The sequence below is a fragment of the Fusarium falciforme genome, chromosome 1 (genome assembly GCF_026873545.1).
Source record: "Fusarium falciforme chromosome 1, complete sequence".
Classification (NCBI taxonomy): Eukaryota; Fungi; Ascomycota; class Sordariomycetes; order Hypocreales; family Nectriaceae; genus Fusarium; species Fusarium falciforme.
Window position 1 is genome coordinate 66,951 of NC_070544.1, and position 26,279 is coordinate 93,229.

At 46.1% G+C, this 26,279-nt stretch overlaps 4 protein-coding genes and 1 pseudogene across 5 annotated transcripts, besides 1 other annotated feature; 3 read left to right on the forward strand and 2 right to left on the reverse strand.

Moving 5' to 3' along the window:
• Positions 1 to 334: 334 nt before the first annotated feature.
• On the reverse strand, positions 335 to 1,520 carry NCS54_00000600 (Hypothetical protein; the record flags this gene model as incomplete). The annotated part of the gene is made up of 2 exons (XM_053145674.1): positions 335 to 378; positions 428 to 1,520. 2 exons carry the CDS (start codon positions 1,518 to 1,520, stop codon positions 335 to 337), a joined length of 1,137 nt encoding a protein of 378 aa, XP_053001649.1.
• Positions 1,521 to 6,956: 5,436 nt separating this feature from the next.
• On the reverse strand, positions 6,957 to 7,460 carry NCS54_00000700 (Hypothetical protein; the record flags this gene model as incomplete). Its single annotated transcript, XM_053145675.1, has 2 exons — positions 6,957 to 7,175; positions 7,452 to 7,460. The coding sequence occupies 2 exons, from the start codon at positions 7,458 to 7,460 to the stop codon at positions 6,957 to 6,959; spliced, it is 228 nt and encodes a 75-aa protein (XP_053001650.1).
• Positions 7,461 to 9,910: 2,450 nt separating this feature from the next.
• NCS54_00000800 (3-carboxy-cis,cis-muconate cycloisomerase) lies at positions 9,911 to 11,372 on the forward strand (the record flags this gene model as incomplete). Its single annotated transcript, XM_053145676.1, has 3 exons — positions 9,911 to 11,210; positions 11,268 to 11,304; positions 11,354 to 11,372. The coding sequence occupies 3 exons, from the start codon at positions 9,911 to 9,913 to the stop codon at positions 11,370 to 11,372; spliced, it is 1,356 nt and encodes a 451-aa protein (XP_053001651.1).
• Positions 11,373 to 17,103: 5,731 nt separating this feature from the next.
• On the forward strand, positions 17,104 to 18,423 carry NCS54_00000900 (BZIP domain-containing protein; the record flags this gene model as incomplete). The annotated part of the gene is made up of 1 exon (XM_053145677.1): positions 17,104 to 18,423. The coding sequence occupies exon 1, from the start codon at positions 17,350 to 17,352 to the stop codon at positions 18,421 to 18,423; it is 1,074 nt and encodes a 357-aa protein (XP_053001652.1). The 5' UTR covers positions 17,104 to 17,349.
• Positions 18,424 to 21,177: 2,754 nt separating this feature from the next.
• NCS54_00001000 lies at positions 21,178 to 22,864 on the forward strand (annotated as a pseudogene). Its single transcript has 4 exons — positions 21,178 to 21,742; positions 21,989 to 22,226; positions 22,335 to 22,392; positions 22,454 to 22,864.
• Positions 21,178 to 22,864: a sequence feature.
• Positions 22,865 to 26,279: the final 3,415 nt, after the last annotated feature.

The window sequence follows — 26,279 nt, forward strand, 5'->3', positions numbered from 1 at the left end:
ATGCGGTCCAGAGACAAAGAGAACAACTCATCTCAGTTGGTTGTAGCATATATAAACAGCAACTGAAGGCTCTAAAGGAGAAGAAGAGGAGACGGCTGGTGAAAGCCAATGCGACTATTATTTTCCCCGCCCTCATAGTAAAAGTAAGTGCGCACAGAGGCATTGAATAAAGGAAACTAAGTAGGCCCAGGCGATTGAGGAAGCTGAGGAAATAAATAAAGTTGAAGAGGCTTAGGTTTGGCTCCCATTCGAAGATTGGGTGCTGACTTCTTAGTCAACATAGGGCGACGTTCCGAGTCAGGCACAAAAAGGTGGCTGGTGGATCGACTCGTCTTTAAGCCAATATGGACTGGCCTTTGATAATGTGAGGCTTTGGGCCTGCTCTCGGGAGTTAATATTGGATTTCCGAAGGAATTCGTCCCAGTACCGGACTCGAGAGATGCTCTTGTCGGTCCACGGCCATGAATGGTGAGCACAAGGGGGGGCTCTTGAGATGCTGTAGTAGGTCGACAGGCAAGAGTATCGGCCGTACGGGAAGTTTTTAAGGATGCTTTAGGTCGAAAGTCCTTTGGTAAGGATAGCTGAGAGGGTATGGGAGTATTCTCGTCCCCGTTATACCCTACTGGCGTTAAGAAAGGAGCCGATCCTCGAGGGCTTGTAGCCAAAGGCTGGGCAACCTTGGATCCGATATGCGTAATGACATTATCGGGGGAAGAGAGAGATTGCCGACTTTGAGGGTCTGTAATGGAGTTCTGAATAAGAGAGTTCCTGGCAAACCGTCCGAGGGGTTCATAAATAGATTCCTCAATAAGCTCCTCATTCTTCTTAGACGGCTTGTCATAGAACTTGGCGATATGTTGAGGGGCATGCGCAGCAGCGGTGGCATAGGAGTGAGGTGGTCGCTGGGGAGAGTGCGTCTCCCGAGGGAACCGCGACGAAGTTGTGAGGGAGGTTGTCCTCGAAGGCACAGCGATGGGCTTTGGGAAGGCCGAGTGGGCCGTCCCGGCCTTTCGGGCCTGGGATTGAGTGTTCTGGAGGTTCCGCACGGGGACCCGAGGACCACTAACCACTTGGGACACCCGTTGCGGTGCTCGTTGGGGTCGAACTTGTGTAGGGATTTTAGGCAGCGGTTTGCTTGGGGGTGGTGATGGTGGTTCTAGTGATTGAATCTTGGAAGGGGATAGCAAGGCTGGGTATTGCTTTTTCTGGAGGAGGGCCTTGATGTCTTTACTGCTTTCTCCGGGGCTAGGCCTTAAGAAAGTATCCAAGATCTCATCGTGGGCTTGGTGGTGTTGGTAATAGTCCTCATAAGAAGATTCTGATTCGGTTCGGCCGTAATGGAATTCAGTTGAACAGCAACTTGATCCACCTGATGCCTCACCCTCGGGTTCGGAATGTTGACCGGGGCTGCTCTGTGAGCCCCTCTCGCCACGTGGGTGCGTATTATTGCCCTTGAACAAGTACTTGCGGACCAGCTTTAGATTGAACAACCGGCTTGACTGCTTGGTGAGGCTACCCATGTTGGGAGGGCGATGAAGAGAGTCTTGGTACAGATTAATACAAGGTGGCAGCTGACATCCGTGTGAGCGGTGGTTTGGTTTGAGGGGATCAGCTTGCATTCAGGAATCGAGGGCGGTATTATATACTGCCCCTCGAGTGCCGGACAGAGACAGGGCTAACTGAGTGCTTCTGTGACACGGCTAGTCTGGGATGGTACACACACACGGCACTGATGTATGTGTGGTTTGTTCAGGTTGATCAAGAGAACCCCTTAAGTGAGAGAGTCACATGGAGAGGGGCATTCCTATTTGGACAGCTAGCATTCGCTACCATCGCTTCTGCTAAAAACGCAGCTATGATCGAATATTTGGTTGACTCAGACTCTCGGTCCAGGAAGAAGGGGTGCACACTTGTTAGTTAAGTGATGCACACCTCGCAGATCAGTACATAGATTTGCGGGGCAGGTTGTCAGAGCACAAGCACTTGTTTGAACCACGACATGCTGCTTAAGCGCAATCGATCTGGCTATGATGCACCTGTTACACAAGCGGCCTTTGCAAGGTTTGTGAAACGAAGACGTCAAGAAACCACGGCCTAAAGCGCAGCCAGAGGCGGGTGGAGGGGGGAGGAGGGAGGGAGGGGAAGGGGTTAGGGAAAGCAAGCACACGGCACAGAAACAGGCGAGGCGCATCCAAGCAAAGTAAGAGAGACGGGAAGCACACCGCATGTTTGACTATTGATCCACCCTCGTCGGCGCGCCGGACAGGAAATGCGCTTCAACCGGGGTGGCATGTCCTGATTACTTCAGTTAACCTCAGCGAGACGAATCCCTACTGACCAGCTGTTATTGGGTGTCATTCGGCTGTCCAGAGCGCTAGCGGCCCGATTGTGCCTGTCAAACCCTAGCATAACGAAGATCTCCCAGGTGCGTATCAAGAGGGCACCAATCGATCGGCTCTGTAGCCTGGAGTTTGGACGGGGCACAGGCCAGTGGTGAATCCCGTACAGCGGAGGCAGCCATCAGAAAGTCCAAAAAGTCCAAAAATGGTGCGAGATGCGGCTCTCGAATCAGATGTTTTAAGCACGGTCCGCTGCATCCCTGGGACCATTTCGGAGACGGGATGACAGTAATTACTACACTATGACGCTCAGGGTCCACATGGCAACTTTTTGATAAGGCCATGGGCGACCAGGATGTGATGAAACGGGGTGAGTTGGTTGGCCTAGTTCTTCATCCCGTCTGTAGATCAGGCGTGGCATTTCAGGCCCGGTTCTTTAGGGTCCGTGCTTTCCCCAGGGTGAGGGACAACCCAAGGGTTATTCCGGCAAAAAGCAAGGCCACTGCTCAAAGTTGCAAGGTGGGACTGGCAGTGGCCCCTTAGCTCATGCGCCATCAATGTTGAGCTCAGTTCCCCCTTCATTTAGCGTCCAACCGGGAGCCATGGTCTATCACCTCTCACAATTGACATTCTGCCCAGCCTTCTCCCCTCCTTTGCTCTTTCCGGGCCTTTGCATGTGTGTGTCCGTGTGCAAGTCCGTCTCTCGACCTACCCACACTTAGCTTTCCTCCCCGCAAAAGTCGCCCGTAAAGTGCCGGTAGAGATCAGTACATCTGAAGGGTCCTAGCGATTGGTTAGAGAGTGGAGGGGTTAATAAGAAGACTGAGTGTTTGATCACGATAGTGATGGCGAGTGAACTTGCGACTCGTGGGCGTACCTACTCAAGTATTCATGCTCAAAACGGGCCCCGTTTGAACTTTTCCTCCAATCACAGCTTATAGATTTCTACCCTTTGGAAGCTCAAAACGGGGCGCGTTTCCATGCACAGGCGTTTAGCTGCAGCCCAAAAGCGTCGCGTTTTCCCTTCTAATGGCCCGTGCCATGCCTGTAGGGTGAAATTAATTACGGAGGCACCTCTCAAAAGTTTTATCCTCACGCTAAGTGGGGCTAAAAATTAAGAAAAGCAAAAATAATAGGGATTACCATAGTGCTATTCCCGGCCTTCTTTATACTTATTACCTCCTTTAAGCTTAATGATTTTCCTTATATATATAGGGATCCTCTCTATCTAGGCTTAGATCTTCTCTTGCGGAAGCTCCTTCTAAGCTGCCTCCTAAAGCTAAATAGCTTCTTACTAGCTCTTAGGGGTACCTTTCCTCATAATTACCCTCTTTAAATCAGGCTAGGCAGGCTTAATTGCATTTAAATCCGGCGAATTTCTATATTAAAGAAGCCAGCAGACCTGATAAAAATTATATATCTATTATTAAGTATAGTATACATGCAATAGAGCCTTCTCTTCTTAAATAACTCTATCTAGCCTCTCTTAGAAATATTCCTTTGCGAAAAAAAATATCTTTAGTAATAAAATAGTTTATTAATAATACTATTAGTTAATCTCTTTGCCTATGCCTCTTATTAGCTTATTAGTCTCTTTCTTCTACTTTTATTTAGGCTTCTTACTATGACAATCATATGTATTCCTAAGGGATAAACTAGTTATATTAGGTTTATATAAGCAAATAAGACTAATCGCGCTATACTTAAATAATAGAAGTATTATATCTAGTAATATACTTAAAGGTATTAAATATAACTAAGTTGTATTAATAGCTAAGGTAGCTATTATATAAGAAAGTATAATAAGTATATTTTATATACTTAGGCTTCCTTAAGTAAAGCTAATTATAATAAGGCGTAATATTACTCTAAGACTAATATAATCTTGAAATAATATTAGTCCTTAGTAATATTAGTCTTATTATAATTAGTAATTAAGGTCTTAGGAATTATAAAGAATATATAATATAGCTGCGGGGGTTATAATATAATATCTTCCTTTTATTAAGTCTTATCTTTAAGACCTATATACCCTTACTTTCTTAATTTTATTTTAATATATCTTAACTTAGACTATTTATTATTATATTATATAATATCTAACTATATCTCTAAATAGTCTTCCTATAAGAATAAAGAAATTAATATATTTATCCTCTTTATTAAGTTTATTAATAAAGAAGCTAATATATCTTATATTTATTATTTTTATTTAAGTAAGAAGTACCTAATACCTATAGATTTTACTTATTATAATAAATATTATAAGTTAACTTTATACCACCCAAAATAGGGATCAAAGTATCTCAATCTATATCTTAGTAATTCTAATAATAAAGGCTCTATACCTAAAGCCAGAGGTCTTAATAGGCTTAAATTAATAAGGTTTATCCACGCAATTATTAATAGCTTTAATAATACGCTAAAGCTAGCTCTATTTATAATAAATAGCTTATATCTTAACTAACTAAAGAGGTTAAAATCCCCTTTATATAGTAGCTCTCCCCTCTAATATTAACCTTCTAATTATAATTCTCGATTACTTAAAGAGGTTAAAATCGCTTCTATTATCCTCGTGAGAAGAGGTTTAACTATAACTAATAATAACTATAACTAACTAATTAACTAATTAATAACTAGTTAATTAATAAATAATATATTAAGAAGATTATAATAGCTTTCTATAGAGACCTTTAATTAGATAATTAAAATAATATAGCTAATACCTATTAATATACCCTTTAATATAACTAAGATAACCTTAGCGAGGAGGTCTATAAGCTTTATAAGGATATAAAAAGCACTTATAATAAGCTATAAGTAATAATATTAAGTAAAGGCCTTAAGAGTATTAATATAAGTATATAATATATTAATTTATTACTAATTAAACTTATAATCTTTAGGTATATTTTTCTTTTTCTATCTAGCCTCTTTCTACCTAGCTATTATACTAATAAAAGGTTTAGCTTTCTTAGAAAAGAGCTTTTCTTATTAGAGGCTCTTAAAAAGAAGCTATAAGAAGGGCAATATCTTATTAGCTATAAAAGTCCTTATTATAAAGGTCTTTTATAAATATAATTCTAGAAAAATAAGCTTATAAGATATAAGCCTAGGATTTTATTACCTTATAGTATAGCTTATGCGCTATCTTATAGCTTGCTTTTCTAAGCTTTATATGCTTAGATAAGCAAGATATTAAGGAGTTATAATAATGCCCCTTTCAGGTAATATTACCCTTTTAGGAAGGGTCACGTGACTTCGGACTTAGGGCTCTTATAAAGCCCGATAAAGCCGATAAAGCCGTGCCTTCCTATAGGGTATTTCCTATCCGGTTTTAAATCTCTTAGTTTAAAACCATTAAGGGTTTCAGCTTCTTCCAACTATAGCCCGGCTTTAAGCTATCCGTTTCTAGCAAACCTAACAGGGTTTTAAAGCCCGGAACTAGAGCTATCCGACGGTATAACTTTTATCCGAATCGGGCTAATAGATTCTGATCAATTAGCTATATAAGCTATAAACCCTCTCTTAGAAATAGCTTCCTAGATCTTAAAAAACTAATATAAGAAAAAAAAACAAAACACCAATCAGAAGCTGGTCTTCTCTATTTCAACCTTATCTATTACTTTCCCCACTTTTATTGCTCTATAATACCTTATCTAGCCAATCAGCTTTTTATAAGGACTGATTCCACTGCCTATTCTCCTCCTATCTCTATTATCTACCCTATAGTCTTTAAAGACTATATATCCTCTATTTTTCAGTCTTTTACAGGTAGCTTATATATAAGAAAGTACTAATAAGTATATTTTATATACTTAGGCTATAATGCCTAATTATTATTCCAGTTATATCAATTAGGGTAATTATATAAGTAATTATAGTGATTAGGGAGGTAATCACTATAATTACTCCTAGTATATAAGTAATCACGCCCTGGTTAGTAGAAACTTATAGGGCTTCTTTAAAGCACGTAATATATGCTTTGTCAGGTCGTGACACTTGGCAATTATTGCCTACGCCGTTCTAGATATATTAATCAAACTAGTCTTTAGTACTTAGCTCCTCATAGCCTATCATTAGATTCCAGAGATTAATATTAAAGTAGGAGGGTATTGGTTAGAGGGTTTAAATTCTGAGCAAATAATTTGAATTAGCGATAATAAAGAGGCTCCCCTTCGGTAAACTTCCCCTTTGCCTATTTAGCTAACTCGCCGGTAGCCTCCTCACTAGGAGCTATCGACTTAAGGGCCTCGGTGCCAGGAGCCTTTGACACTACTTCTTCGTCACTAGCAGCCTCACTACTAGGAACCTTCTCGCTAGGAGTCTTAGACTTGGGGGCCTCGGACTTGAGAATCTCGCCTTCGGGAGCCTCTGACTTGGGGGATTATCTTAAGGGGCACCCTCGAGCACCCTTAGTATGTCTTGCTCGTCGACCTTCTCGTCGACCTTGGAAGTGGTGTCTTCGGGCTTCCGCTCCATCACGTCCTCAGGCTGCTTTTTTGCCAAGTCTTCGGGTTTTTCGTCTCTAGGTTGGACTTCTTTGGCGATATCTTTCGCCTTGGAGGTCTCGTCCTTTGCTTCCTCAGGGGGAACTTTTTTGAGCTTGTCCTGCGTCTAGGCTGCCTCCTTATTGCCTATGGGCCCATCGCGGCCCTCGAGGCTGATACTAGTGCCCTTCTGGTTCTCGGTCTTGACCTCGGCCACCTGGTCCTTGGCTTCCTCGGTCTGGTTGGGAGTTCCGGGCGTCTCGTCCGACTTGCCTCCGAGACCCAGGCCGCCGGTTACGTCGCCAACAGCGGATTTGTCTGTCACCGACGGCACCAAGAAGTGTTTCTGACAGCACCAGTAATACCATCAACGATATCCTTTAGGCTGCTAAGACCCAGGCCGCCAGGCGGCTTCTTGGCTGGCTGAGTTGCGTATTTGCTATGTTCCCCATCGTGCGAGTTGGGTTCTGCCGGTTGCTCCTCTTGCTTCTCTTCGCCATGTTTCTCCTGCCCTTATGGCATGATCTTGCCTAGGACATCACCGGTAGAGCTGATAACATAACCCGCACTGCTGACTGTGTTGCCTACGGGTCAGTGTCTGCAATCTTGCCGACGATGTTACCAACATCATCTAGGGCGTCTCCGGCATCGTTCACAACGCCAGCGACGCTCCAGGGAACTAACTCAAGGTTGACTGCAATAGGTGTGGCAAGCGCCAAGCTCGGGTATGGGACTGTGAACACAGTAGGATTCTGCTGCTCACGGGAAGCAGTGTCTTTTATCGTGTCTTTGACCAGACATTGGGGGATGGAGGCAAGGACTTTAGTTTCCGAAATTCATTCCATTGCTTCAGGGCCAGGGTATCGTTGTGTTATCTGAGGATTTTGTGGGTACAGTTGGGTTGGTTAAAATTGCCATGGTCACTCTGTCGCTGCGTAGGCTGGCCGGGAATGGTATGAATTGATACTTGGGTCTAAACCGCTACTACCACCACATGGTCCACTCAATTATCCCTTGAATTGTCGAGGACCTCTCGGCCGTACCGTGCCTCACAACACCCCTGTCATCAAGAAGGTACATGAGGGGAACCATACGATGCGTCATTGATCATCACCACCAATATGAGCAGTGTAATGTAGCAATTTGTAACTCGAAAGATTGCTGGTACTTCTATCATAAGATTAAATAGGTGGGGGATTAGGTACCTTTGATCCGATGCATTTTAATTGGCTTCCCCCCCCCCTTTGCCGTGACCTGGCGGGAGGTCCTCGACAATTGAAGGGATAAGGACTACGGGCACCAAAACAAGTTTTTTGGAATCTTTAACTTCAATTGGAACCACAACGTTCAGTATGTACACCACCCTTTTCAACGATACTACTGCGCCGCACTTGTTATCGGACGAGTCCTGCAATAACAACACACCATGATGGAGGATCTAACGGCGGGATGGCGTGGCAAAAGCAGCAAAATGACGTATCAACAGGCTCTCTGCGTCGGCCGAGTTTCCAACGCTGGAAAACAGGCTGGCGGGATGGAGGAAGACACCTCGAGACGATTTCCAGAATTGGGGTTTAGATCGAGATCATGACTGGCCTGAGCTTTCGAGATGCTTGCGTGGACTTCACGTGTAGCCTCAGACAAGAGGCTTTTCCACCTGCCAACGTGAGAACCTAGCGTACGGGGAGGGGTTTCATGAGGATTATTATTCCGAAGCGCCACTTTCACTCATGCGTGCTTGGCTTACATGAAGCCGTCGACATATTGAAACTCGTCAAAACTTATGTCACCACTATTCTCGCTTACACGGTCCCTATTGATAACCGCGGGGATCTTAAATAATGAGCCAGAACCCATCGAAAGCCGACTTCACATCTAGGTATAACTCGTCTGGTCTAGGCGCTGAAGCAGGTTTGGGATTACCAAACTGCTTTGGCCATCTTTCCCGCTTTCCTTGTCCTTACTCGCGCCGCCTGTTCTTCCTGAATCTAACGGTTGGTTGGCGATTACGACATGTCGCCTACCATTAGATGGATGATCAATTGTGCCTGAAGTGCCTGGCAAAGTTTTGTGGGACGATTGTCGCGAGGAACGGCAACCTCCAGCAAGGGTGAACGTGGACTAGGCCCGATTACATGTGTTCGAGGACAAAGCTCCCGGTGGTGAGGTAAGATAAAGGAACATTTCCACTGTGTGACTTTGAAGCCCATTGCTTTGAATGTGGAGAAGAGTCTCAAAATAGATGAGGGCTGTTGAAGTGAGGGTATTTGTACCCCGAAAACGAGCGGGGTCATTGCCGACCGGACTCCGGAGGTGGCCAGACCCGTATCGGAGGCCCGAGTCGGGTGGGATACCGGCCCCTCACGGCGTCCGTGACCCTTCGGTCTGTTCACCGGCAATTGCAGTCTGTGATTAAGCGCCGAGGTTTCTTTAGTGGAACCAATAGACATGTATCGAGAAGCGAGCAAACCAACATTTCGGTCGTTGATGTGGCTGGGCGGACTGATCCGCTGATGACGTGAGGGTTTCCTAGGCAGTAGGTTTTCTGTTGCCCCGATATTTTCCCCATCTTCGGGCGTCTACAACAGACCAGTTGTCGACGCCAATCATCCGCCCGCCTCTCGCACAAATCCATCAGCGTCCATGGAAGAAACTGAGAGGCTGCGGAAGCAGCTACGGGAAGAACAGCGCCTACGCGAAGAGGAGCAATGACGACGTGAAGCTGCTGAAGGTCGCGCCCTCGAGGAACGATGACGACGCGAAGAAGCCGAAGAAGGTGACGTCCTTGACAAAGGAAGGCGCGTTAAAAGCCCAATCGAAAATCGAGAGCTACCGTCGATGAAGAGACGGGACACCCTCCGGGCTCATCGGGATTTCGTGGACTGGCTGGCGCGGTTTTCCAAGCCACTCAATTGCCGGATACGCCATCACGCTGCCACGGCTCGGTGTGTAGGGTGACCCGGCACCCCACTTTAAAATAGGCGCAAATGACGTAACTGTGTGGCCATCTGGTACATATACTGGACGCAACGACAGTGGAAAAACATGATCTAGGATGACGAAGTCACGAGGGAAACAGCCATGGCATCCACAGCAATCGACTCTATAATATTCCGTGACATCTTCAGCTCGGATGCGATGCGTCGCGTCTTCACAGACGAGCATCGTGTGCAATGCTACCTTAGCATCGAGGCGGCACTGGCACAAGCGCAGGCCAATATTGGCGTCATCCCCAAACGTGCTGCGCATGAGATCGCAGCCAAATGCACCCTCGATAATATCGACATGCCAAAGCTCAAAAGCCAGACGGAGTTGATCGGCTATCCCGTTCTGCCAGTAGTGCAGCAGCTGGTAGATGTCTGCGCGGATCGTCTTGGGGAATATTGTCACTGGGGAGCAACCACCCAAGACATCACCGATACGGCCATCATCATCCAGATCCGAGAGGCGCTTGCCTTGGTCGAGCAGGATCTGAGAGCAATCGTTGACTCTCTGGCTGACCTCGCCCGTCGTTACCGTGATACGCCTATGGCAGGGCGCAGCAACCTACAGCAAGCGGTTCCGATCACCTTCGGCTTCAAAGTGGCCACTTGGCTCTCCGCGATCCAGCGCCACCAACAGCGGCTGGCAGAACTCCGTCCGAGAGTGCTTGTAGGCGAGTTTAGTGGTGCCGCTGGCACGCTCGCTTCGCTAGGCGATGTTGGGCTGAGGGTGCAACAAGGACTGATGGCAGAACTCGGACTGGGTCAACCGGACATTGCCTGGCACACCGCACGCGACCGGATCGCAGAAGTTGGCTGCTTCCTGGGACTGGTTACCGGGACTCTGGGCAAGATTGCGACAGATGTGAAGCTGCTCATGCAAACGGAGGTGGGCGAGGCCTCGGAACCCTACACTAAAGATCGCGGCTCCAGCAGCACCATGCCGCAGAAGCGCAATCCAATATCCTGCAATTACATTCATGCCTGCACGACGATGGTCCGGCAACTGGTCGCGGCCCTTCTCGACGCGATGGTTGAGGATCACGAGCGCTCCACCGGCCCCTGGGAAACGGAATGGATTGCCGTGCCCGAGATCTTCCTGTTGAGTTCTGGTGCCTTGCAACAGGCGCGGACACTGCTCGCAGGTCTCGAGGTTGACAGCGCACGCATGCGTTCCAATTTGGAAATCACCAATGGTCTAATCTGTACCGAAGCGGTGATGATGGGATTGGCAGCGCATCTCGGCCGGCAGCGAGCCCATGACCTTGTCTATGAGATGAGTCATCGAGCCAATATCAGCGGACGGCCTTTACTCGATCTGTTGATGGAAACAGAGGAGATTTCTTCCGTCCTCAGCCGAGCCGCTCTCGAAAAGCTGCTCGATCCAACCAAATACCTTGGTTTGTCTGGGGAAATGGTCGATCGAATCCTGGGATCATACTAATGGATGGATGAAGCGGGATTCGAATGCGAGGGTATTGACAACGGCGAGGTGTAAGCTATCATTCTGTCGAACTCCAGCAAGCACTGACAGATCCCACAGTGTAATATTTGATGCATAGACAGATGTTGTTGATCACCCCCAGATCCTGCGAGAGGCTCGGCTACCGCCTGCAACCTACTGAAAGGTGAAGACGGCCTGCTGAGTCCTATTAGGTGTGCACCGACCGGCAGAGTAGCACTATAGGCTCGCCGACAGCAGGCTACGGTCTTTCGCAACCCCTTCAGCTTGTTGCAGTAATGAATCGGAGGAGCCACACGAGAACGCTGCCGCTCCCGGAATGCTTCATTGAACCGTTGATGAATCTCTCGCCATGTAAGCTGCCGCGATCGGCATCGCCCTTCTTGAAGAAGGTGGCACCGAGGTGACCGGTCCTGGCGAAAGTCTGGGCCACGGTGCAGGAAATTGTGGACTTTCTAAGTGCCAGCCATGCCGTTGAGCCAGAAGATGGGTTCCGCCCGAGGATCGTCGGCCCATGCAGATATCTGGCCGAAGAAGGTCTATACTGGTCTCTGGGAGACAGGTTGGATTGTGCTCTTCGGCATGGGCATCGAAGGGTTAGGTGCGCCTGCGGCGGCGGGGAGTGAGTCGAATACCATCTATTTGTCGATATCAAGTAATCTTTTATCGAGATCGAGTAAAATGGTCCTAAACCACAACACCGTCAGCTCCCGCAACTCGAAGTGGAGAGGGAACGCCGGCGTACTTTTGATCAACATATAGACCCAAGGAGATGGTCCACGTGTATCGCCCGAGACTCTGGACGATCTTGTCGACATCCTTGCTCTGAAATGGCTATTTCAAAGCGCGCAGTCCTACTCGGCTTTTATCTTGCGTGCTCTCCCGGGGCTTGCTCTTAGCCTCTTAATCTTCTATAGACTATCGTTGACCGCGACGACCAGCTTATGGGAAGCCTCGAGCCTCGCGCCATTGGGGCCCTGGAGTAGCCCCTGGCCACTTACCGACACTTCATTCAGGTTGATGGTTTCTCTTTCGAGTCGGGCGATATCGGCTCCGGCGTTCTTGACGTCTTTGGAGTACTGCAGGCTACATCCCCTATTGTTTCTCCCACTTTCGCTGAAAGTGGTTTGTACGCGTCGCCATTGGCCCATGACCCCTGTGATTCCCCACAATCCGCTTTCAGCGAAAGTAGGAGAGGCAATAGGGATGTAGTAGTAGTAAGCAGGGATTTGGCTCGATGTCACTTATGCTGGGGCCATCGGGTTCGTGGTCAAGGCTGGTAGATATGCCGTCAGCAAAGACGTCGTCTTGACTCGAGTTGCCAGGCTCGATGGGTGCATTGAGTCGCAGGTACTAATGGGCCATGAGGGATCGAGGATCAAATGAGCGCTTGATTTTCTATCTAAAGGAGTGACGAGAGTCGGTCTCTTATACCTGTGTTCAGTCTGCCGATCTCATAGGCAGCAGGCTGTTGCCTGATGCTAGTGATGGTGTAGAGTTCACGCTGACCGTGAGGCTATTCACGATGGTTGTTGTCCTTGCCCTTGACAAAATCAACCAATCAATCAATCAATCAACCTCCATCCATCATCCGATGGCTACTATCGTCATCGTCATACAAGACCCGTCGATTAAAGGCTAGGGCAGGTACGGAGAACATAAGAATATAACAAAGAAGCGATAGGAAGGGCGAAGGCTCCATTGATAAGGCGCGCTCTAATACACTTCTTTCGATCGGCCAATTTAACTTCATAAATGGCTTCATTATGGGAACTTAAAGTCAGGGGGAACGCAATAGGGGCTCTTGCTAGCTTGAAAGAACTTGCACGAGGTGCTGGGAGGGCAAGAGCCAGCGAGCTAGAATTGTGTGTTATTAGCATATCTCTTCGTAGCAAGGCGATAAGGCATGAAACTACTTACCACAAACTTGCCAGAGACGTCACAGACCTGCCAGCCTTTGGCATCGCTAGTTCAAGCATAGGTTCCGGGCGTGCATTCCTTGGAGGCGGTAGCAGCGATAGAAGCGAAGGCGGCCATGAGAGTGATGGTGAACTTCATTTTGGTGATAGTGGCTGTTTGGAGGTAGAAATGGGGCCAAAATGGGGCCAAAATGACTTGCTTGGTTGCTGTTGAGCGAAATTAGAGACTTATGGGGATTGCTTTGTTGGTTATGGTGTTGAGCGAGCGTCAGTAATGAAGGAGAAGTCTTCGTTGTGGGAGGAACAACGGCATCCTTATATACGCCTCCAGACGGCATATTCGCAGTCCATCTGTAGACTTCGTCATGATCTTTCGGCCACCTGCATGATGATGAGCGATTCTAGCGTGACAGATTGCTGTGTCTCATATTATGCAAGCGGATGACGTAGTTCGTATAGACGAGTGAGCATGACTGTTGCTCATATATGAGTATGCAGGGTGACTGAATACTGACGAAAGGTTTTTGCTAAGGATCTTCTTTAAAACTCAGAAAGCATATATCATCACATTCAGTTTGGAACACGAGCTGCATTCCTGGATTTTCAGAGACCTCCAGGACAGGCGGCCCTGATATGCGCTAGATCTCGTTTTTGCTAACCTTTAATTTAGAACCTAACAAACTCTCCAGTCCAGTATCTTCCAGTGTCCCCCATGCGTCCCTTCGTGATCCATTTTCATGCGGCGGCACTCGTGTCATTGACGAGCTAAGGGGCGAGACAGGCGAAGATGTTAGAGGGATGAAGGTTATACGATGTTCCAGTGCATGTTTTAGTTACGACGTAGATCGACTCACAGAGGTCAAATTGAAAGAAAAAACCAAGAACTAGAGACCAGGAGCTGCCATAAGGCATATTCATCCCCCTCATCAAGAGATGGTATGAAAAGGATGGCCATTATATTATGGCATGAAGAACAGGACACCTCGGAAGAATCAAGCCTTTTTGATAAAGTGAAGACAACGATGCCCCTCAGCTCTCGAGTTACCGGGGAGAACATGCCGAGGCAGGCGACTCAGAGGAGGCATCAGAAGAGCCACCGGAGTTGAAGGAGGCAAGTCAATAAGAACAGCCCCAGGCACAACCCGAGGGTAGTCCTCTTCAAGCATGAACCAACATGTCACCTTCACGACCTAAGTCTTCGCGTTCTCACGACGAGAAGTCATCACCGTCGTCACCAAGCAAGGTGCTGACAACCACTCGGGCCATGACTGGGCAGAAGAAAGGTGAAAACATGCCACGCAAGAAGTATGGGAGAGGGCAAAGCTCTACTCGTCGTGTTGACAGAATGCCGTGATGAAAAGGCTGGGGATTTGCGATCAACTGTCCAGTTGCCCTTGAAGAACTTGATAAAGGATAATAAAAAAGTGATGGGCTGGTGCGGAAAGTTTGCGCTGCGTCCCTGTCAAGGTTAATATCTACGAGACCGACCGTGTCCCCTCTTGAACGTCACCATTTGAGCCTCACTGCAAAAGACCCCAGACCCCAGACCCCTCTGTCCAGGCTGGGCCGTGTGGGCACTATCCCGGTAGCTAGGGGCGTGTAGCTGCACCCCCTGGTCAGATTCTCAGGTTTCAGGTTGGCATTACGCGACTCCGTGTGGTGGTGGTGGATGTCTGGTTTGACCAACTGACAGTCTATTCTCCAGAGGGCAATAAGCACTTAAGTTTTCAACACAACAACCAAGGTTCATAGACTAGTATACTCTCAGTCTATAGTTAAGCAACCCAAGAATACAGAGAAAAAGTCCTGCTATCACTAGACCTCTATTGCTGTCGCAGCATACTGTTGAAGGTGGACTACTGGTGGAGCGTTACACTTTCCTATTATAGCATAGTCCCATCTCTGGAGCGAGCGTTACTCTTTCCTAATCAGGTTAGGGGAGCGCCTATGAATTTGGGCAGATTATTTACAAAAGTTCAAGGTGAAAAAAAGGACTTGCTGCACTGGCCGCTCTAGCGCAGGAAGATGAGCTCGTGCTGCAGGTGATGTACGATACATTCGAGCGAGTCGCTGATAACGCAAAAGCAGCAGCTGTGTAGAGCACAATTGGGTTGGCCGCGCTATGTTAGATGGAGCGAAAGGAGGTTCATATCAAGCCAAGCAAGCCCTTCGATAACAGACTGTAGGAGGGGTTGTGGGTCTAATATAAGGGATATTAGAAGATAATGCTGTGTATTTGGTAATGCATGGAGGGTCGAGAGAACGAGGATCAACCGCCATATAAGTTGACCGTGCGGTAGGGCGTGATAAAGCAATATTGCGGGAGTGGGAGGTGATATGCTGTTCTTGAAAGGCCTAAGTTACATGTATCTGAGAGGAGCACAGCTCCTCACGTAGTATCCACATCCCACCCACCAGCAGATCGGACCATCTTAGTCATACGGTCTCAACAGGATGAAGGTGCCTGAATGGGAGATATATAAAGGAGGAGGGCCCGGAGTGGAAACCGTCGAAACTTGCTTGTCTGTGTTTGCGTCCCAGCAGATGCAAGCTTTCGGATCTTGGCTGGCAGTTTGGCTAGATCGCTGTCCGCTGGGGGGTGTCTGTTGGTATGGGTGGTTATTGGCCTTCATGCAGGCCTGTGATGCATGTACACGAGGTAGGGCCAGTTAGTGAAAGTGAATCTCTGAGGCTTGGGGAGATCATGGAAGCACTGTACGGTACGTAAATAGCTTAGCGCAGAGGCCTTCTAGGGAAATTCCATCCGGGCGAAATAGAATCCACTCCGGGAATGAAAAAGGTGGGTTCTGAAAAACAAAAATCCACTGAAATTGAGGTGGAAAAACTCGCGGGGAACAGTTGGGTTCACCCCGAGTTCAAAAGAGTACGTTTGGCTCGACATCGGCATTTGCTAGGACGAGAGGAGATATTGGGGGATATTAGGTGCGGCGCAGGTCAATTGACTCGTCATATTTATTGTTCTCGTCATATTTTTTTTTTTTTTTCCTTCGGTTGTGCGGGCGTTCCATGGAGTATCCTTGTCTTCATCATCTTCGCCTGCCTTGTCTTATCTACCAGTCTAATGGTACAGTACCATGCCAGGCTGAGACCCTCGTCCCACGAATCCACTAGGATATGTGTCCGGACTGTTGCAGTGAGATACTCGGGATCAGCAGAAATATACCTCAAGTGCCACTTACATTGGACCATTGGTCGCGACGCGTATGCCTGTTGCAGTGACCCTGAAACCAATGCCGGAACACCGCCAACGGAAGCCGACAAATCGACGAGTCCCAATGCTTGCCGAGCCTGAAGCTCACGGCCCACCGATCTTCAGATGGCCAAAGCCTTGAGGTGAAGGGCTGGCGCCAACCGCTGTCGAGAGACGCGGCGTGGGGTACTAGCACGGCAAGTGCCGTTCGAAACATTTCGGTCTGCTTTTCCGTGGGTTGGGATCTTTAGGCAGCATCGGTGGAGTGGGTCCGTGCAGAGGTTTCTTGTTTTTGCCTGCCGGTTCAAAGCACACGCTTGTACGGAGTATCATCGGGGCCCATCCCTCCCCCTCCTTCGCAACCCTGTTGGGGCCTTGGGAAGTTGGGTAATCATAGCCGCATAAGTCATCTCTCTTCAAAGAGAGCACCCCCTCCGGTTTCGAAGATCGATCCCGCTCCAATGGCCAAAGTCTATCTGCCCCTCACGCCCCCTGTTGTCACAAGCCTAGTCTCTGCTGGTACTGTGCTGCTTGTTAGTGCATGGCCAAGCCTTTAAGCACTGCGCCCCGTATGGGCATTTCCGGTCCAGTTAGTGGCTTGTGAAAGCTGACACCACCGTGCTCCAGTTGTTTGATCCCTCCGCTTGAGAAATTAACCCTATTCAGAGCGTCAACCTGGGGCCCTGGAAGCGCTGTGAAACATCTCTTTGGGGCATCAAATTGAGGGCCCGCCCTACTTAACTGCACCCACACCGAGGTCTGCTGTGGTCGTGCAAGCTATATATCGGGCAGGGGCGCCACCGAAGACTGCGTCTGCGTCTGCGTCATTGGCATCCAGCATCCTGCTGGCAGCCTGTTTGTTGAGCACACCCTTATCCCAGACCTCATGGCTATCAAGCATAATACTATCCGGGATAGCGATTACAATCCGCGGAGCTGGACCCTTAATGCCAGCCTTCGTCCAGTCGTGTTCTACACCGGTGGGAGATCTTACGTTCCGTTCTCACCTAGATGTTTTCGCCACCACACCGTACCAAATGATCTCGCCATCTAGTCAGACGAGTACCGCTTCCCCAATGTCTCGGAACAACATTACGTATAAGCCGACGCCAAGTCAGATAGGCACATTCTTTGAAGAAGCGATTGATACCTCCCCGGTCCCGATAGAAGTGGGTCTCGGATCCTCCTACATCGCATCACCGACTCAGCCCGCGGCATTCAAGACACTCGGAGGTAACGAAGCACCGCAAAACACACTGCCAACTGTTGAGGGAGACAAAAAGTTGAACCACCGGCCCCGAAACCGGAGACGATCACAAGCCATTTCGGCGCCCTCGGAGTCGAGTCCCTCTGGGCAGGCAGCAGAGTCGCCTAAGCCAAGGAAAAGGGGCCGAAACCCAAAGAAGCAGGCAAAAGAGCAGAAGGCAGCGGGCCAACAAGAGGAGCTTCATGGTGACGATCTAATCAAGGATCCCCGCCGGCGCCGAGTCCTCGAACGAAACCGCATTGCTGCAACGAAGTGTCGTCACCGAAAGCGTGATGAAGCCTTAGCACTCACCTCTCGCGAACAAGCCATGGAGGACCAAAACCGCTATCTCTCGACATGTTTCGACTCTTTGACTGCCGAGATCTACTACCTGAAGACCCAATTATTGCGGCATACGGACTGCAATTGCGTTCTCATCCAGAAATACATCGCCAATGAGGCGAAGAAATCTGTGAATGGGCTGCTTGTTTGTTCTTCGGCCTTCCACACCCACGACAGTTCGCTGAGTCCCGACTACGGGAGCTCAAGCGGTGCCAGCATAGCCGATTCGTGGAGCATGCACAGGCCGGAGGCGGACAGCTCCCCGCCGCCATGGACGAACCCTTTTCAGCAGGGACATGGGGCATCGGAGGTTAGGGACATGTTCGACATGGGTTTAGAACCATTTCAGACGGACGCCATGCCGCCTGATTCGATGGTCTCCGTCCTGCCTCTGGCTCGCCAGGTCCAATGGAGCGGGGCTATATGTCAATAGATATTTCCCGGTGATCTGTGGGATCCGGCGATCCACCCGACTTACACCCACTTGCATTCTCGACATCGACATCAATCAACCACAACTGCCGTGCCAAATCTTCCAAAGTTAAACATTCAATGAAAATGAAACTGTGAGATATGTCTCATTCTATTTCACAGTCGTCAAGCCATCGTGGCCGCTTGCTATTCCGCTGCGGCCGCCCTGAGTTCCGAAATGCGACTACCATCTCCCGATCACTCTCAACAGCCAAAGAGGGCCTTTTCGAGCGAGCAGTACTGTCAAGATCGGGTCGCTCATTCAGCGGTGTCACACGGATAGGGGCTATCCAAAGGATAAAACACATAGCAGTCTCAGCTCTGGCATCTTCTGCTAAGCACGCTCGCTAGGAACAACGGACTGTAACTATGAAAGACTAACCTTTAGACCCTCCTTAGAGAGAAATCAAGAGTCATTCATTTCCCGATTCACTGGGGACCTTCTGCCCGGTCGTCAGCTAGTCATGCATCCGTGCCGAGCGACAGCTTCGGCGTTGAAAGGGGGATTTCTTACCCCACCACGACCTCGTCCACCACTTGTGCGATACAACATCGTTCACACCTTGTTGGGCGAGCCGCCCCGTTTGTCACATGCACGGAAAGGAAAGCATGGTTTGGGAGGTACTTACCTGGAAGGTTGCAAGGTCTCTTCGGTTGGGATGATGGCATTGCCCGTACGTTCTGGGGTCACTGCTATTTTCGCCAATTAGCTCAAAGATTCTTCATATCTATCTCAACCCATGTCAGCATCACTGACGCACGGAACTGGAAAAGTTCGCTTGGGAGACAAGCATTGCCATATTTTTGGATCATCCCACATTACATCCGAGTTTTCCACCGAGGTGTTCGGACGGAGACTGCCTGGTGATGAATTTGGTGGTAGTGTTGGACGACTCGTAGGAAGACGGACAAGACTCGAACAGCATCTCTAATACAAATTAGGACTTTTCATTTAAGAATAGACTGTCATAACAATAGATTTGAACCTTCCCTATTCGGACTTTTCGGGGGAACTTGGTGCCGGCAGTACCCATCACCAGGCGACTACGATGACCAGGACACTAATTGTCATCCTGTGTACCGTGTCCATTCTTTGCGGTCATGAGTATCCCAGTAGGGGTTGGACCGACGCTTGAGCCGTGACACTTCCCAAGTCTCGTCTCTTTTCCCTCTTTGATGAGGAACGACACGTGGTCAATAGCCAACACGCCATCGAGTCAACTCCCAAGTGAGAGCGAAAAGGGCCTCCCCTTCCCTCCAGCTCGTTTGTAAGCTGACTCGCATCCCTAGGCGAGAGGTTTAGAAACAATGGGTGATGTAGGTTGTCACATCGTATGACTAAGGCCGCTCTGACGCACGGGCTGTCTGACCAAGAAAGATCAAAACTTGGATGAAACAGATCGTGAAGAACACTCCGTCGTAGCTGACGAATACGAGGGATCCAAGGAAGGATAAAACGGACCAACTTCAGTCACTTGTTCAGTTAGAAATCAAGAGATTCAACGCACAGTCTGTGATAGTACCCACTGGCACATTCAAGTCTCGCTCATAGCAATGATTTCTAGAGTGAAAATGGTATGCTTCAATGCACCAGTCCTCGCTATGGCACGAAGAAGCTCCTCGATAAAACGTGATTTCACACTTCTCCCTTCTGTCTCGTCGCCGGCATCTTTCACCTCTTTCAAACCTCGTCCACAATGTTACTCGTCTCTCCCTTAATAGGTGCCTGCATTCCCTCTTCATGGTTGTTCCAAGAGCCTGACTGAAGTCTGTCCATGTTGTAATACAATTAGTATGAAGACCTTGTCGTCAGAACAGGAGAAGAGGGCCATGGGAGCACTACAGACGTAAGAGACAGGCACGCAATCCATGACAAGATGAATACGAGAGATATCCATCTCGCTTTAATAAAAGTCACGTCCTGCACATAGCTACGACATTGGCTGCGTCAAAGACAGTCTATCAAATTACCGCCGTCGTTTGACAGCATCTGAGCCATCCTCTATAACCTCAGACTCCTCTAGCCGTCGTTTCCGCTCTATCCGGCAAGTCATCTTCAAACAAAGGCGAAACCGGCTTCAAGGGCCTCTCACAATGGCTCTGCGGAGTACTGCTTTCAGCCGGCATCAATGACGTCTCTGACTCACTGCTGGGATCTATCGCCCAGGCCTCCGCCTCCCGGCGCAGCTTCTCCCTCAGTCTAGGCGGCGCATGTCCCAGGCATATATCCTCGGCAATATCGCGGCCGTACATACTACAGCGCAGACCATGAGCAAATACCACCAGTTCCAGCGCTCAGTGTAGTTCTTTGATGAAGACGGCGTCGTATAGTCGAGCGCATGTCGCGTCGCGCTGGTGCTTTTAGATCATATCGCGGACATTGCGACCGTGTTTCCGATGATAGGAAGCCGGCGATATTCGACGATGTGATGCCGTGCCAGTTGTGCTTTGGTCAAGTCTGAGCGTGAATGTCATTTCGTGATTCCAACAGCGTTGTTCGGGACGGATCTTTGATGACCCGGTGTCGGAACAATCTTCGGAACAACTTTCGACCGACACTCGCGCTCACAACAACCCCCTCACAGCGACACACATAAGAGCGAGTAATTAACATGAACACCCAGTTGTAGGAGTGAAAGAAGTAAACCCACTAGCAAGTGCCTCGATAATTGCAAGTCTAACCATAACTGCAACCTGAGAGGCACCAACTACAGCTACGCTTCAGCCAATCGGAGCCTTGAACCAGAAGAGCAATGCCCTCGCCACGGCATCGAGTCCTGCCAACAGCCAAGCCACGAATGACGACCCGGCTGGACCGTTGTCATCCGCACACCACGCCACAGTCACTATAACACCCTATAATGCTGAAGCACGACTCGCCTTCTCGGATGTCGTCGACTGGCTCCTCGAGACATCCCAAGCTGATGAGGCCGGAGCCGAAGAGAGCTCTCAAGCCAGTTGCCATGTCTCGATATCGTCAAGACAGGTCCGAGACGAGGAAGTTGGCAGACTTTTGGAGCAGATCCAGACCGGTCATCTCTCCTCATCATCGCCGTCTTCTTCCGGGCAGCACGATCCAACCCCTGTCACAGACGTGGGAAAGTACATCCACACGGGTTGTTACTTCGTTGATCTGTCTCGCTCGCCAGCCTACAGGATTCGAGGATTGACAGCGGGACGACGAAGTATCAAGTCACGCAATGACTTTATCTTGTGTCTCGAGAACTCGACGCTTCACGACATCCGCCAGCACCACGCGGCATTCCAAGTTCACGAGATAGGTAGGATCCTCGTGAGAAAGATATCCGATCGTGGTGTTGTAGAAGTCGACGGGGAAGCGTTAGGCTCTAGAGAATTCCGTCTGTTCAATAAACACAGCTCGTTTATCCGCCTCGGACAGTTAAAATACGAGGTCAGCTACACACGACATAGCGCAACAGAGGAACACACCGCAGCTATGAGCGAATACATCCGCACGTCCGATGGGATACCACGTCCAGTTGACTTATCTATGACCCCGACGCCAGCATTCGGGAATGGCATCCAAGTCGACCGGTGGACGCTTAGCAGCGCAGGGACAGTAGGGATAGGCGGCTCGGGGCGAGTCAGTGTTGGCGTGGGCCATACCGGAGAGGTCGTGGCCCTCGAGAGGATGAGTGTCGCCAACGTCGCCGTCCCGAACAACGCTGGTACCCTATTAACACGGCGTCAGAGAACCCTTGAGACGCTGACACAGCTCACCGATGCGACCAAGAAGGATCGATTGTGCGCCTGCTAGAAGTCATCACAGATGATCCGAAGGCAGCCAACGGTTCTGCAGACGTGTGGTTTGCCTTGACGCCGTCCACGCCCAAGACACTGGCCCAATACAAGGGTCCTTTTGCGTCAGTGGCTGCTCCTCTGTGATATCGAAGTTAACCATTTCCAGCCCGTATGGTCCGAACTATGACAATATCTCTGTTGGAAGCCATCGACTTTCTCCATTGTCATAGCTGGATCCCGGCGATATCGAGCCTATGAACATCGGCGTGCGACAGTGGGACTCTGACCAAGCGTCGATCGTCCTGCTTGACACGGAAGACGCCATCTACACTCCAGACGGCTATACGTTACCCAAACCTGGAACTACTGGTACCATCGGCTGGCTATCTCCGGAGCGAGAGCTGGACCGGTTTACTGCGACGGTAGATGTGTGGGCTGCTGGCGTCGCGGCGATATGGATGCTTCTAGGGAGACATCCATGGCAATTCCGCCAGAATCCGTGGCGGTATGGAGATGAGAATGAGAAGCAGTGGCCTTTGTTTCATGCAGCGTATGACACTGTAACGAGAGGAAAGGCCTCAACGTTGACTTTGGCTATCGTGGGGAAAGGTTTGAAACCTCCCAGGGCGTGGGAACGATGAAGATCGCGGCAAATAAGCTACAGCGTCTGTAACACAAATGTCTCTAGAAGTTGCTGCACACTCAGACCCTCTACTACCTTCCCATTTACGTAATATCGTCAAAGATATATGGAGAAACCCTTGGAAGTCTTCAGGGAATCCAACGTCTCGTCGTGAGCGGCACAACACAACGAGGCAGTCGAGCATTTCGACCCCAACGACGATGAACATCAAATCAGCGCAAAATGACCTCCTAACAACAATTGATAATCCTACTAGATAAGGGCCCCGTTTCCACTTCCCGACCAATCACATCCAGCAGGGCCGCACTTCTTTTTTGCCCGTGGAGACGCGCCCCGTTTCCAACACTACTAGAAACGCACTCCGTTTCTAGAATCCCACTAAGACGCGAAATGCGTAACCTTCCTCATCTCCTGCTCATAATCAGACTGCTGGCAAAGGTGAATAATCATCTCTCGCTGCCCTTTAATCCCCATGACAGCAGCTTTTTTATCTCTATACCTACCTACCCTACAATGGATTTATCTCCCAAGGATCTTCAGAGGTTGCGGACCGGCTGAGGTCTTTGATGCCGAAGCCACAGGGGCATTGGAAGGCTTGAAAGCCGCCCTAAACCTGCAGGAATCGGCAACCCGACACATCTTTATCTGCCTAGATAACCTCGCTGCCTCTACATGCCTACGGGGCATACCATTAGACTCCTCCCAGGAAGTCTTCCTCGAGGTCTCGTCCCTAGTAGCATCCCATGGGGCTACTTAGCTGCGCTAGGTACTAGGTCATATTAATATCCCCGGTAATAAATAAACCGATAAACTGGCGAAAGTAGCATATTTATTACCCGAGCCCGAGGGCGCCTAACCGACGCTGGCCTAGTTGCGAAGAATCGCGAGGTAGAAACTAAAAGAAGTATTTAAAGCCTAGTAGCCTTTTGCCTCTCCAGAGTAGTATAAGACATTAAATCTCAAGGGTAATAATAGCTTACCCGCTAGTGATAAAAGCGCTAAAAGAGTAATAAAAAGCTATAAAATAAAGAAAACTATCCCTAGCTATATAATAAAAATAATAACTAATACTAGAATAATCTATAAGAAAAATATATTTAAACTATATAAGAATATATAGATATAGCATATAAGTAAAAAATCTATATCTAAGCCTACTATAGGGAACTAGCTTAAAACCTATAATATTAAGAAGTATTATTTAACCTATAAGACGATATAAGAATATACCTAATATATAAAGAATACCCTAGTATCTCTTAGATATTTTATTAATATTATTAATACAAGGAATATAGGGAAAAGAAGTAAGAATAAGACTACTTTCTTATTGCCCTATTAGCTTAACCTAATAATTAATCCTATATATAATATAAGATAAAAAGCTACTAAGTATTTTATTAGTATAATATTATTAGCATTATATATATATAATACTATAAAGACTTATACTAAGCTATTTAAAAATATAAATAGATTATCTATAAGGTTAAAAACTAATAGAAATAAGTTAGCTAAGAAAAAGTATTAAAAAAATAAAAATTTATAACCTAGTTAGAAAATAAAAACCTAAGATAAGAATAAAAATAATAATACTAAGACTAGCTATATAACCGAGATAATATATATAACTATAAAGTATATAAAGATAGTAAATATAAGTATAACTATACTAGCTATATATTATTAAAAAACTAGGAAACTTACTTATAAAAGGGCTATAGGCGGAAGAACTATTTATAATACTATAAAGGGCCCTATATACTATAAAGGGAGGTATAAACCTAAGATATTTTAAATTATTAATATATATTAAGGGGGAATAGCTATACGCTCTAGTAAATAATAAAGCTAAGTAGAATCTATTTAACCTAAGGATAATAAATAAGCTTAAGCTACTATAGAGATATAAAGTAAAGCCCTATATAATAATTAACCTTAAAGGGAAATAATTTAATTATAATAATAGAGTTATTAATAGCGAGATTAATTACTTTAAAGTTTTTATTAAAAGAAAGAATTAAGGAATCTTATTTAATATTATACCTATAAAAGGCTATAGCCTAGTACTTAGGTACCTATAGTTATATTAATTTAACCTATATTTTAATTAGAGGACTAGCTAAGTACTCTCTTTTAATAATAAAATACTTTTTATAATAAATAATAACTTAGAAGAGAATATAAGATCTTAAACTTTTATTAAAGATACTAGAGAAGTTAAGTAAATATAAATATAAGATACCTTTTTACCTAAAGGAATATAATATAAATACTATAATAAATAAAAATAATAAAATTAATAAATAAATATATATATTATATAATAATTCTATAGACTAGAAGAAGATATAAAATATATTAAGAAGATATTAAAAGAAAAACAACTTAAAAATATTTTATTATAATATTATATTTATATAAAACTCTTTATAAAAGAACTTAAGATAAGTCTATTAGAATATATATATTATAATTTAGAGATTAGGTTTATTAATAAGAAATAACCTAGCTTTAATACACTCTACTTACTTAATAAAATATAATTATTAATATTAAAGAAATATATTCAAGATATATTATAAAAAAGATATATTAAGGAAAGTAAATTATTTATTAGATACCTTATTATATTTATTTTAAAAAAAAATATAAAGCTCTAACTATATATTAACTTTAGGATATTTAATATTATTATAATTAAAAATTATATATTATTACCTCTTATTAATAAGCTAAAAGATTAACTTTTTAGTATAAAATATTTTATTATATTTAACCTTAAGGAAGCCTATAACCTTATTTAAATTAAGAAAAGATATAACTAAAAAGCTACTTTTTATACTAAGTATAAATTATTTAAATACCTTATTATACCTTTTAGACTTATAAATATATTTATTATATTTTAATAAATACTTAATAATATACTATAAAAATACTTAGATATATTTAATATATATTACCTAGATAATATTTTTATTTTCTCTAAAATAAAAAAAGAATATATAAAATATATTTATAAGGTATTATAAATACTATAAGACGCTAAGTTATTAATAAAACTTAAAAAAAGTAAATTTTATATTTTAAAGATAAAATTCCTTAGATATATTATCTCTTATAATAAAATATATATAAACCCTAAGAAAGTCTTAATAATTAAGGACTAAAAAGAGCTAATTAGTATTAAGAAAATATAAGCTTTCCTTAGTTTTATTAATTATTATTATAAATTCCTTATATAATTTAAGAAGATTATAATACTATTAATTAACCTTAAAAAAAAAGATATTTATATTTAGAAATAAAATATAAAAAGCCTTTTATATAATTAAAAAGCTTATCCTAAGTAAACTAATACTTAAGATATTTAATTTATCCTAATTTATAAAACTTAAAATAAATACCTT